We start from the raw sequence: 12,849 nt of genomic DNA, 5'->3' as shown, positions 1-12,849 counted from the left end.
ATAGCCCAATGCAAGAGTACACTATGCAATCAATCTAGGCCTCAATCTTAAAATACATGGCTTTGATTTTCCTTCCACCACAGAAAAAAAATGGTTTTCCATCATTTTCCACCCCTTTCTGTAAGACTTGTTACCATTTCAAAAATTTCATTAAGCATCTGATACATTCTGTATGTGAACCATAAAGAGACACGTACTTCTGAATTGGCCTTGTGCTGGCTTACTCTCCTTGTCTTCACTGAATGCAATGATCTGAAGGGCATAGTTTTGATCTGGAATGAGACCTTGAATAATTGCTTTGGTTGCAGTATTTTGAAGAATCAATTGATTTGTTTTTCCACCTATAGGAGAAAAGACAAAAAAATCCAACAAATACATAACTTGGTTTGCTTTTCTTATAACACAGTGAACATAATGACTTAAAAATACCTCAAGCTCTACCTTGACCTAAGCATTCCCCCTTTTTCCACTTTTGGGAATGCATACAGCCAGGCCAGAGAACATCCCCAGAAAAGCAACAAGATTGGCAGTCTAAGCAGTTTTCTTAAACAAAAACACTCTTAAGATCAGAATTTGTCTCTGGGCCTCATGAAACAGCCATGGTGTCCAGATTACAAAAATCTGTCAAGTTTGGTAACATCACACTGACAGGCTTTCACTCTGAGACTGGCAGCCAATTCTGATCCTACCCTACCCACATCACCTCTGAATACTCGCTTTGCCAACTTCCTTCGGGCAAGGAAATTCTCATGTATAAATACAAACATTAAACGTTTCTATGTCCATTTACATATAAACATTGCATGCCAATATGTACAAAGATGTATTTTAGCTGTATGTTCAAACTGTTCCTGTATCTAAATTTAATTTCAAATGTACAGAAGTAGGACTGGCTCTGTACAGCCACTTTGTTGTCTACCTTTTCAAGTTTTCATTCAAAAAACTTTTAAAGATGTCTTGTTTTTGTTAATTCTTTCTGATTTTTTCCTGAGAGCTCACTAAGGGATAAGGGGCAATGAGATCCACCTTAGAGGTTGACTGAATTAGGATTCCAATGCTTTCCCCTGAACACTTCCTAGACTTCCTTACATCCCACTGGAAGAAAGGTAAAGACAGATGATCAATGACAATTCCCAAAGACTACACATGAAGCAAAACTAGCACTGACCCACTTCTGCTGCCTTAAGCATTTGATTCCCATTTTCTGTGCCTGACCACCCTCTAGTGAAATCAATCTCTCTTCTCTTGATCAGCCAGTACTTCACTATCCAAAGATTGTTCACAATTTCTTCATTGTGGAGGATGACATTAACTCTGAAAAGCTTTTATGCCTTAGGAAGACAGTTCTTTCACCTTAAAAGAGAACATACAGACTTTTACCTGAACTTGGAGTGACAAGAAGTTTATATCCAGTGAATTGCCCTTTGGGGGCTTTCCAGGAGATCTGTACACTGTCAGGACTCACTACATTATATCTTAGTCTTGTTGGTGGGGAAACTGCAAGTTTGGAAAGAAAACAACATCTTAAATTCAAATAAAGACTAACCAATTTTAAACAAACAAACACATACAGAAAGACAACAAAAAATTTTAATAGTAAAGGATGCAAGTTATTTAAAATGTCACATACATCAGTTTATTAGTTTGTCAAATGACATCCCCAAGTGCACTACTTCCCTCAGACAGACCTTGTATTTATCTTTTTACAAAACAAACTAAACCACCTAACAGTAGAAGACAGAAAGACAAACAATGTTAGGTGTTAAGACACTAGTTTAGCAGGCAAAGCTGGTAATAAAAATGCTCTTTGTTAATATATGGGAATTAAAATCGCTCTCTTGCTAACACTGACAATATGCATGACCTACACTTCTTTACTTCTCATTACTGTGGGCATTTCCCTAGGGCCAAATTTTCAAATCCTTGTGAGGAGAGAATAACCAATAGAAAAGACAGGCATGCACAAGGCAAAGGGAATATCAGCTGCTCAATTTGCAAACCTGGCTTAAACAGCAAAAAGCTTTGCAGCTGCAAACACTGCTTCAGTCTCATCAAGACTGGCAGGCATGCACAGGCAAGTCAAGGAAATCTAGATGGTAAGCAAAATTTGGCTTCTATTTATATTGTGCCATCACCTAGGTTTCAAACTGAAGCAGCAGGTGAAATGAATAAAGCATGAAATGACTGAAAAAGAGACGATATATCAGTGAAGCAACCCACACAAGAACAAATGGGAAAACTGCCCCTTGCTGTCACCATCACATCAGCAACTTTGTGTCTCTGCACATAAACTAGTTTTTCACAGTTTTGCATCCCACCACTCAGTCAAACTCCACTGATGCTGGACCACGCTCTACAAAACCTTTCCACTCTGCTTCAGGGAGGGACATCCCTTCCTCCCTGAAGAACTGCAGCAGAGCAGCTGGCAGTGCAGCCTGGGGTATCCAAGGCTGTCAACAAGGGGAAATCTTCATGTATTTGAATTGAATTTGGCTCACAGAGAACAAACTGATCTACAAGGAAAGGTAGCCAGAGGCTGAACAACAGAAGGGCTAGAAAATCTTTGACACCTCCAACCTTACTCCTCCTCTTCCCATTGTCTCCACAGCCTCCTGAAGAGGCTCCTTTATTTCCTAAACCCTTGGTGCCTTTTCCACTGCATCCTTAAGGTTTTGGTTAGTAAGTCTAAGAAATCAGAGAAATTAATCTGGAGCAGGCAAGTGGCAACTTCTTTTCCCCAGGGCTAAGATTGCTCCTAATTGACTATGCTCATGCCCACAGTTTGTTGGTCCTTCAGATATAATAAACCAACAGTCTCATGATATTTCTGAGACTTAAGGATTACAGCACATGGAGCATCTGAGTCAACAGGCAGAATGTGCTGGCCAACAATCTCTGGCCTCTCCATTTGACCTGCTACAGCCAATGCAGCTCTGGCACCAGCAGCAGCCAAAGACCTGTCCTGAACCAGTAACTTTTTCCTACATGCTACTTTTTCCAGCAGCTTGGGGGCAGAAAGAAGGAAAAAGGCAGGCTGTAGTTTTTTGAGATTCAGGGGTGTGTGTTTTTTCATGTCATCTACTATTAAATACATTTTGGATCTTAGAAGCAAGAATCTGAAGGTTTAATACAAGAGAGGTATTCCCTTGCATGCAGCCTCCCATCCCGTAAGTGGCAGTTTTGTCAGACCAAGGGCAGGTTCTGCAATTCCCTTCCTTGAGGGACTTAACACCAGAACACGGAAAAGAGAGCAGATAAGTACCAAGAACAGCTCGGGATCACCTATGCATTCTCAAAGACCTCAGAGAACAAGCTCAAGAAGCAAGGCAAGGGGACAGAAACAGTAGACAGCACATGAACTCAAAGCTGTTCTGATTTGCAGCACTGGGCTCACACCAACCCATGCATTTCCTTAGCTGCTGGGCACAATCTTGCCAAACCTCATCTTCAGCCTGCCTGTCACCTCCCTGAAGCTCAGAAAGAAAGGCTACGAGTGAGATCGTGTACAGGAATCACTGCAAATACACCATCAGCTCTTTGAAAATTTGGCCCTCATACTGCAAAATGTTTTACTAGGCAGGTTTCTGCAAGAACATTCAACATGCAGTAATTGTAAAAACATGACAGAGACTATGGCAAAAAGTTTTTAGAGCCAAGCAGACTGTAATAATGGATTACAGCTTTTAATTCATTCTCAGATGCATTGTGTCTTTGAGCTATATATAAATCACAATAAATTGGGGCTGAATGAACAAGAGTGACAAATCATACCTAGAAGTCTGCAAAAATACAATTCCTTTTATTATTTTGCTTCAGGAATAGAAAATGAACTTTTGTAGAATGGTTGTATGCAAGTGTGAAAATGCTGCAGATTTTACTGGGATTAAGTGGTAAATTTGTATGGGGATTAAGAAGCAGAGCAGAGAGCAACGAAGTATCATCAAGGATTGACAAAAAAAAAAAAAAAACAAACCAATCATGTCTTAGAATTTCAAAGTTCACTTTCTCTGCCATCTTCTCCCTCTCCCATAATTTCTTTCCATCCTAATTTTCAACTTGACAGTTTCTGAAACCACCTTCTAACAAAGAAGCATAGTTCTGGCCTAATTGCTATTAGCCATCACCAAAACAGGTAAATATTTGAGCCCCTAAAAAACAATCACAGACCTCACAAGCAAAGGAGGACACAATCACCAGAAGTTTTTTTTATACTACAGAGTTACAATGTGAAAGACTAGAAAAGTTGTGCCAGAATAGTCTTTACATAACTGGTCAATTTTCACTGGGTACTTTTTGTATTAAAGACAGCAGTGCAATAGAAGGCACATTACCACAGCAATAAACTATAAGAAAGAAAATAATTATTCACTAAGCAGATAATCAACTGTGTCTTAGTTGTGCAAAGACTAATGTTCTGGCATAGAAAAGTACATATAGCTAAGGAAGTTAAAAATCTAGCACTCAAACAGACAACAAAATATTGATGGGAATTACTACGCATTCACCAACCTGAAGAGGATATCTTTATTTCTTTGGACCTTTATTGTCTGTGGAACAAAATCTCACTTCTTGCAGAAAGGGAAAAAAATTAATCCAAGCTGAGTCAGTCAACTGATAAAAATCAGTAGCTAGATCTGGTTAAGTGGTTTTATAGGAATGCAAAAGAGAATGGCTGTCAGCAACATTAGAGCAGTCACCCAAAAGAAAACTGACAAGTTCAAGGCTTTGGTTTATCCACCAGGTAAATCAGCACTCCCAACACATAACTCTTATGAACAACTAGGGAAAGAATGTTTTCAACTCTTACTGGAAAGGCAAAATACAATAAATTGCCTATGGACAGTTCTCCAAGACATCCAACAGTCTAAGTTTGGATACTAACTAAATATTGTGGCTTTCAATTTACTGTTGTTGTAAGAATTGAACGTGTTAATACGCACCACAATTACTTAGCAATTACAGTAGTAACACATGAAAATTATTGCTACACAAGGAAAGGTTTCCATCTTTAAATACAGAAAAACTCTCAAAGCAAGTTACTTTATGAATAAATGGAAAATTCTTAAGTGTTTCTTGCCCAGCACTATTTTCATGTACTATAAAAGAACACAAGTAGACAAATGCTGTTATTTATACATTCTATTAAATGGGGAAGAAACAGCAGTACTGAAAAAAAAATTGTTGTTGAGTAAAAACCAAACACTGCTATGCGGTTTATAAGGCAATAGGGCAAAAAGATGAGATAGGACCACATAGCTCCTCTGATGGGATAATTTGTAGCTTCAGGCATGCTGGCTTCAGTCTCACAAACATATTCTCCTTTCCAAGAACTCACATTACATATCTTTACCTGAGCATCTTTGCCAAAGGAATGAAACACAAGCTGGAACTAATGCCAGCTCTTCCTACACCTTGACAGAGTGTACAGTTGATTAAAACAGACAAACAAACTGTATTAAATTGTAAAGAGTTAACCAGCTGCATGAAGTACTTACTTCAAGAGGTGGCAACCTTGAGAACAGAAAGAATTTGAGAAACATCTTAATACTTTTATTGTACCAAGAGATTTTTTTTTCTGTGAACATGGAATAGAGGCTTCACATCACCTAATTCAATAGAGTAACAGTCATTCTGGGCTAAGGCAATGGTCCACTTAGCTTAATATCACACTGCTGACAGCATTCCATAGCTGATGCTCGCTGAAAGAGTCTAAGAACAAGGGAAGTATTGTTCTTTATTCATCAAGTACACCAACTCTAGCTGCTGCTGGTGTGATTGCTGTGGAAAAAAAAAAACCCTCTCTGACCTTCATTTCACTGTATTAGTATTAAAGGGAGAAATTCTCCGACTATAACTGATTGAATCAAAGTTTAAAAAAAGTGGAGAAGAATATAGTTTTCCAAGATCAAGGAATTTCACAAAACTTTCTGGACATGGCTTTCAATTCCCAGTCCTGTTTTCGAAATCTTAACCACATGGATCAGGACTGAAATACAAAGAAAAGACTAACATTATGCTTTGCTTTATCGGCTCATCATCACAAACATTCTGGACCTAATTTCTGAGCAGAATGATGCGCTGAACACTGGGAACATACATTTCTTGATTCACCTCACATTGCCAGCATCAAATATTACAGCTTACACGTGTCCCTAAGTTCTGGGAGAGGCTTGCAAAATGCTTAGAGATTTCCAAACATCCAAGATGGTATGCTTTCCCAGCACTCGAGTGCCACGCAGACTGGACAACACTGCTACTTGCATTATCAGGATTTTGAAAGCCTCACAGTTCCAACCGTCTCCAAATGTGCTCATGAATAATACATTATACAAAATGCTTTAAAAGAGCCCAGGATCCAATTCTGCTCTCGGTTATGCCCATGCAATCTCATATCAAAGGGATTACATAAATCTAAAGTTGAGAGAAATGCCTTTGTTTAGAAATCATAAAAACTCATTGGTATTCTACCTCCCTCCTTCCCCAAGCAACAGGATAAATTTTCTCTATGAGGCAAGACACTGTCAATACAATCCAACAAGTATGTAAGCCTAACAATCCCAACAGTAACCTTTAATACTCACAAAGGAGATTTTCATTTCAAAAGCTGCAGAAGTAGTCTGTGACATTTAACAGATCTGGGCAATATGGAATGATCTAAGCACTACAACAGCTACTGATCCAAAAGAGAAAAAAATACATATTCCATACAAGCTTCACATCATAGCTGATCCTTCAAACTTACTTGATTATGTAGAGGACAATAAGAGCAATTTCTGATAAGTACTTTCATGTAAATAGGAGTAAAAACCTGTTGTGTATTACTCATTTTGAGACACGTGAATTTGCACAAATGTTTGTTCTATTTGAGATACTGGGTTCAAAGAGCACACATGAAGATGTAATTCTACTTCCACCTCCTACCCAAGCTCAGCAGCAAAATTCCTGCTTCATTTCAATAATATTGGGTTCATATCCTACTTAGGAGGAAGTAACACTTGCATTTGGAATAAAAGGTCTATTTCTGCACATCAGAGTGAAAAGATCCATCTTCTTATTTATAACTTACCTTGGCCCTGGACATCACTGATGAAAAAAGCTGTGACAGCTAGAAAAGCCAAGAGAAACCCGCTCTGTAACTTGTGTCGACAAAGCATCTTCTTTCCCTCAATATACACAGTATCAGCAGGTCTGAAAACACATGGAACAAAGACTTACCAAACAGGCAAAGAGAAGGCATCACTTTAATGAAAACTGTGGGGAAAGTCTGGATTTGATTAAAACAAGCAAACAAACCAAACAACCAACAAGATGATTATCACAGACACCAGTGGAGACAAAGTCTCCCGGCAGCACTTTTATGACCAAAGCCCATTTCACCTGAAAGGGACAAAGAACCCCACTTGGGCCACTCAACAGTTTTGAAAAAAACTGGCCCACATTAAAAAAAAATTGTATATTCTCTGCTAATCATACACAAGCATTGGAAATAGAGTAAGCTGTAGATAACAGAGTACAACATGTATTTCTATACAATCGAGTTTTGTAAGAACCTTATCAAGATATCTGTGGCAAAGAACTCTGAAGCTTGTCTCAAAAGGTAGAACTTTGTTCTGAAGGAACTCACATCCTCTTCCCATTGTCCATTTTCCTTTTTCTACCTCATCCAGCTTATCCTGTGATCTCTGTTGTACTATCTGCACCTATACTAAGTAATATGATGGTCAAAACCATTTACATTGACTTCACCAGTTAGGAGAAATCAACACTTTAGAATGCAGCAGTATATGAACACTAAAGACAGTCCTGAGTGAACTAGCTGGGTTACAGGAAACAGTTCCCGTGCCAAAGAGGAAGTTTCAGAATGGGTATTTTACCTGACCACAGAAGTTAGCTTCAAAACGGTACTAATCTCAAGATACATCAACATGTTCCTAGCACCATACTTAAAAAGATTTTTCTTTCACTCAACTTTACTGCACTATTTTCAGTCAATTTTCTGGGCCAAAAAGAAGATTTTTTTGTTGTCCTCTCCTGTTAAAATTCTACAGGAGAAACAAATTAAGATAATTAATAGTAGATTTCTTGCTGTCAGCAAAGAGCATTTGAAGATTTACTTGGGTAAATTTTGGTTTATGTATTTCTGTTTTGCAGATTTCTCCCATGTACCTTCTCTGTCATTTTCTCTATTATTCCTGACATACTTTTTTTGCCTTCCATGTTTTCCTTGTCTTGAAGGCACACAGCAAGTGGTTCATCCACTATGTAATATAAAAAGCAGACTGAAGCACCTCAATCACTGTTAAAGAAAAGAGGATAAGACCTACATCCCCTCCTCTCTCTGAGTATGTGCAATCTGATATACTTGTCCCAGGACTTGGGCTACTGTCTCAAATTCCAGTCATGAATGCTCAATACAACTCCTAGAAATATATAGGGGGATTATACATTGTAAATTCCATCTCCACAGGAGGTTATCGAAGATTTAACCAAATTATCCACAAATTTCATATTACTTAAACATATATTTTGAATCCTTCTCTACAATATAAATATCTCAAGACAGAGAAAAATAACCTAGATCCCAAATCAAAGATGTGCACCACGAACTTGTATACTGCTATGCAAGAGTTCTTAGACCCATTCTCCAGACAGAATTCAGAAACGTGTGCAAAGTTCCCAGGTTTCCTACTACATGAACCAAAGAGTCAAACACCCAAGGACCACAGTCAGCAGACAGCTGGCTAGTGACAGGCAATAGGAAGATCTGAGAGTATCCCAAAACAGGCTGAAATCCACCTCTTGTGTATCTCATGCTGGGTACTGATGCTTCTCCACTCATTCAGGAATACAGCCTGGTTCAAGTAAATACAGACTCTTCAAACAATAGCAAACAACTCATTCTTCCAGGCAGTTACCACTGATGATGTGTGGATTGCCTCCCATAATAACCCAGACATTAAAATACTCATTCACAGTGATGGCAAAATTCCCCATCTGCTACATTTGATATAAACCCACCTCCAAAGCAAGAGCTATAAATACTAACTGACAAGTAATCCTGTGTTAGAAACATGCTCTACTGTTGCTTTTAAAGAAAAGCCAAAGAAATGAGATTTATTGGAATAGACTCAACTGGTGCTGGATCAGCTGCACACAAGTTCACCTCTGCAATGATCCGCACGTCAGGGTTCACTTAACTAGGGAAGGAAACCCCCGTCCGCAGCCACCTTGTGGCTGACATCGTCCGGGACTAAAAACGAATATCCTATTCCGTCTGCTTTTTACATATTTCACCTTTTAATATGTATGTCGTAAACGAGTTATCTGCCAGACTAGCGCTAAGACCAAGCAAGCCAAGAAGCTTGCCATGAGGTGAGCCCCGCTCCCCGGAGCATCTCTCCTAGCTGGGCTCCAGGACACGGGCCTGGCGACAGGGCGCCTCCTCCGGAGGGAAGGACGCGCCCTCGAGAGCTCCCGGCGGGACAAACCAGCACCTTCGTGCCCCGGCTGGGCACTCGCCTCCGCGCAGCCCTGGCGAGCCCCCGGGACGGGAAGGTCTTTCGGGGTTTTTCCCCTATCCCGGTGTCCCGGCGCGGAGCGGCGCGGCCGCGCTGCCCGGGAACGCGCTCCCGTTCCTCGGGTCGACGTCCCGCTGGGCAAAGCCGAGCGCGACCTGCCCCGGCCCCGCTGAGGGCGGCGGCGGAGGGTTCGGACCGCGCTCTCCACAGCCCCCAGGGAGGCCCCAGCCTGGCCAGGGGACCGCGGCTCACAGGCTCCGCTCCTGACCCCCGACTACTCTTCGGGGCTCCCCACCACCAGCACCCACCCGAGTGAAACCGAGTGGCCCCCGCCCCGGGTGAAGGGAAGGACAGCGGGGAGTTCCCTGTCTCCGCCGAGCTGAGGCAGGGAATGGGGGAATGCGCCCCGTGAGAGGCGGGACTGGCGGCAGGGAGCGGGGATGCCCCCGCCGGCCCGGGGAGCTCCGCGGAGAGAGCACCGAGCGACCGCCCGACACAGCGCGGCACGGAGCCACGGAGGGAGGAGGCGCCGCGGCGGGACGCGGGCAGCAGCCGGAGCCTCAGCCACACTAACAGTGTGACTGCGTTTTAGTTACTATCAGTTATAAAAGTAAGGCTTTTGCAGGGGTGTTTCTAAAGAAGTTTCCCCGTCCTAGCCTGGGCTCGCCACCCTCCACTCCTCAATCTCCTTCTCCCTCGCCCCATTCTCCCTCCGGGGCTCCAGTCCTGCCGCCGCGGAGGTGGCTGGGCAGGTGGATGGGAAGCGCTCCGGTCCTGCCCCGACCCCCGCCCGCCTCGCCCCCTGCCCTCAGGGGGACGAAGCGCAGCGCACACCGACCTGTGCGGGCATCAGCCGGGGAGCGGCCGGCGGGGAGCGGCCGCTCCTTTTCACGCGGGGCTGCGGGTGCTGAGCCGGCTGCGGGAGAGCCGCTTCCCTCCCCGCTGGCCGCTCCGCATCTGATAAGGCGAAACGGCAGAGCAAAGAGGCGGGCAATTATAGAGCAGAAGGTGGAAAGAAGAGGAGGGGGAGGGAAGAGGCATAAACGATGCCTGAGATCCCACCCTCCGCCCCCGAGCCCGATCCCCGCGGCGGGGGCGCGGCCAGGTGCGCGGGAGGCAGGGCCGGGGGGCGCGGGCAGCGTTCCACGGGCAGGTGCTGCCCTTGCCACTATCCTCGGTCTTCTGGGTTTGCTATCTGTTAACTCTTTTTCCTCTCTCCACAATTCCTTATTCACTTCGTATATAAATTATTTAGAAGCTGCCTACTCCTCAGTACAACTTGGAATGCAAGTATTCCCCACGCCGGCTATTGAGATGTGTGGATTAGTGACTCATTCGGGAAACATTTATATAGAAGTGTGCCAATAGTTTTCTGGCTTAGTATAAACCTTGATTAAAAGTGTTGTAGTACATACCTACATTTTTTGCCGTATGGATAGACACTGCAATGGTGCATGGAATTGCAGAACCTATGTTCTATATTCCCATAGAAATATGAGTTGCTCCGTGGTATATCCTACTGAATTTACAATTAGGGCTACTATTCACAAAGTCTGTTAGTCCTGAGAATTTAATAGGTGAATGAAAACATTCATTACAATGTGCCTGGTCATCTGTATAAAATTACAAAAGAAATCACTGAAGGACTGAAGTTAAGAATCAGTTGTAGGTGATACAGAGATGTGCATTCTTTCCTAATGTAACTAGGAGCCCTTTCTAGGAAAGGAGAAGGCAGTGAGTCAGAGGGAGATGACTGTGACTAAGTGTAAAGCAGGACCTGTTGCTGACAAGGATTCCTGCAGATTCTTGTTCAAATTCATGGATGTCTTTCCCGTTAAACTGCAGAAGTGTTAGAGCTTTAAAGGAATTCTTTAAGTCCAGTTGTTTTCTATAGAAAAGGTTCAAAACCTTCCTAGATCTAAAAAGTGTCTACCAGATTCCTAGATCTTGTCACCTGCAGTTATTCTACTGCACTGCCAGCTGTGTGCAACAGACAACACACACACCAGTCAAGAGGAGTAGCTTGCAAGATAACAATTCCTCTGAAAAAAAAAGATGTTCAGGTCATTGATGTGAAATATGATACAGTTTGTACCTCTTTCAGTCCCTAATTTATGTATTTAGCTAAACAGTAATACCCTAAAGAACAAGAAAGAGCACATAGAATTATAGAATTATAGAATATGCTGATTTGGAAGGGAACCATCAGGATCAAGTCCATCTCCTGGCCTTGTCCAGGACTCCTCATGACTCACACCATGTGCCCAAGAGCATTGTCCAAACACTTCTTGAACTCTGTCAGACTTGGTGCTGTGATGACTTCCTTGGAGAGCCTGTTCCAGTGCCCAACCACCCTCCAGGTAAAAAAACTTTTCCTGATACCCAACTTAAACCTCTCCTGACTCAACTCCAGGGCATTCCCTTGGATCCTGTCACTGGTCACGAAAGAGAAAACATCATTTCACCCTCCACTTATGATCTCAAAAAAGTTGTAACCGCAATAAGGTCTCCACTCAAGTCTTTTTTTCTCCAGACAGAACAAACAAAGTGACCTCAGCTGCTCTACATATGGATTCCCCTCCAGGCCCTTCACCATCCTCATGGCCCTCCTTTATGATACTCTCTACAAGCTTAATATCTTTTTATACTGTGCCCTCCTTTATGACACATTCTACGAGCTTAATGTCTTTTTATACTGTGGCACCCAAAACTGCACACAGGACTCAAGGTGAGGCCACCCCAGTGCAGAGCAAGAGCAGGACAATCCCCTCCCTTGCCTGGCTGGCAATGCTGAGCCTGATGCCCCCAGGACAGGGTTGGCCTCCTGGCTGCCAGGGCACTGCTGACTCATGTTCAACTTGCCACTCACCAGGACCCCCAGGTCCCTTTCTATGGCACTGCTCTCCAGCCTCTCATTCCCCAGTCTATACACAGCCAGGGCTGCCCCATCCCAGGTGCAGAATCCAGCACTTGCCCTGTTAAACTTCATTGTTGGTGAGTGCCCACTCCTCTGTTTTGTCAAGGTCACTCTGCAGGGCCTCTCTGCCCTCGAGGGACTTGACAGCTCCTCCCAATTCAGTGACTTCAGCAAACTTATTTAGGATTCCCTCAAGTCCTATATCCAGGTTGTTAACAAAGATGTTGAAAAGAACTGATAAAGCCCCATGGAACCCCACTAGGAACAGGCCACCAGTCTAATGTCACCCCATTCACTGTAATTCTTTTTGTCTGACCTGTGAGCCAGTTGCTTATCTATTATATAACTCCATTATCTAGCTGTGTGCTGGACAATCCAGAAGGATTCTGTAAGAGGCAGTATCAAAGCTTTGAT

At 42.9% G+C, this 12,849-nt stretch overlaps 1 protein-coding gene across 1 annotated transcript in view; it reads right to left on the bottom strand.

Moving 5' to 3' along the window:
- Positions 1-10,531, bottom strand: part of COL14A1 (collagen type XIV alpha 1 chain) — a 113,649-nt gene extending 103,118 nt beyond the window's left edge. Inside the window, exons 1-4 of the mRNA XM_066335349.1 lie at positions 10,357-10,531; positions 7,067-7,188; positions 1,381-1,497; positions 198-341 (exon numbers count right to left, since the gene is read on the bottom strand). Of these exons, the coding sequence (XP_066191446.1) occupies positions 198-341; positions 1,381-1,497; positions 7,067-7,154 (349 nt within the window). The 5' untranslated portion in view covers positions 7,155-7,188; positions 10,357-10,531. The remainder of the gene's footprint in view (positions 1-197; positions 342-1,380; positions 1,498-7,066; positions 7,189-10,356) is intronic.
- Between the last annotated feature and the right edge of the window lie 2,318 nt (positions 10,532-12,849).

Source organism: Sylvia atricapilla, chromosome 1 (assembly GCF_009819655.1).
Source record: "Sylvia atricapilla isolate bSylAtr1 chromosome 1, bSylAtr1.pri, whole genome shotgun sequence".
Lineage (NCBI taxonomy): Eukaryota > Metazoa > Chordata > Aves > Passeriformes > Sylviidae > Sylvia > Sylvia atricapilla.
Note: the sequence above shows the minus strand (reverse complement) of the source record. Positions and strands in the feature narration are given on the sequence as shown.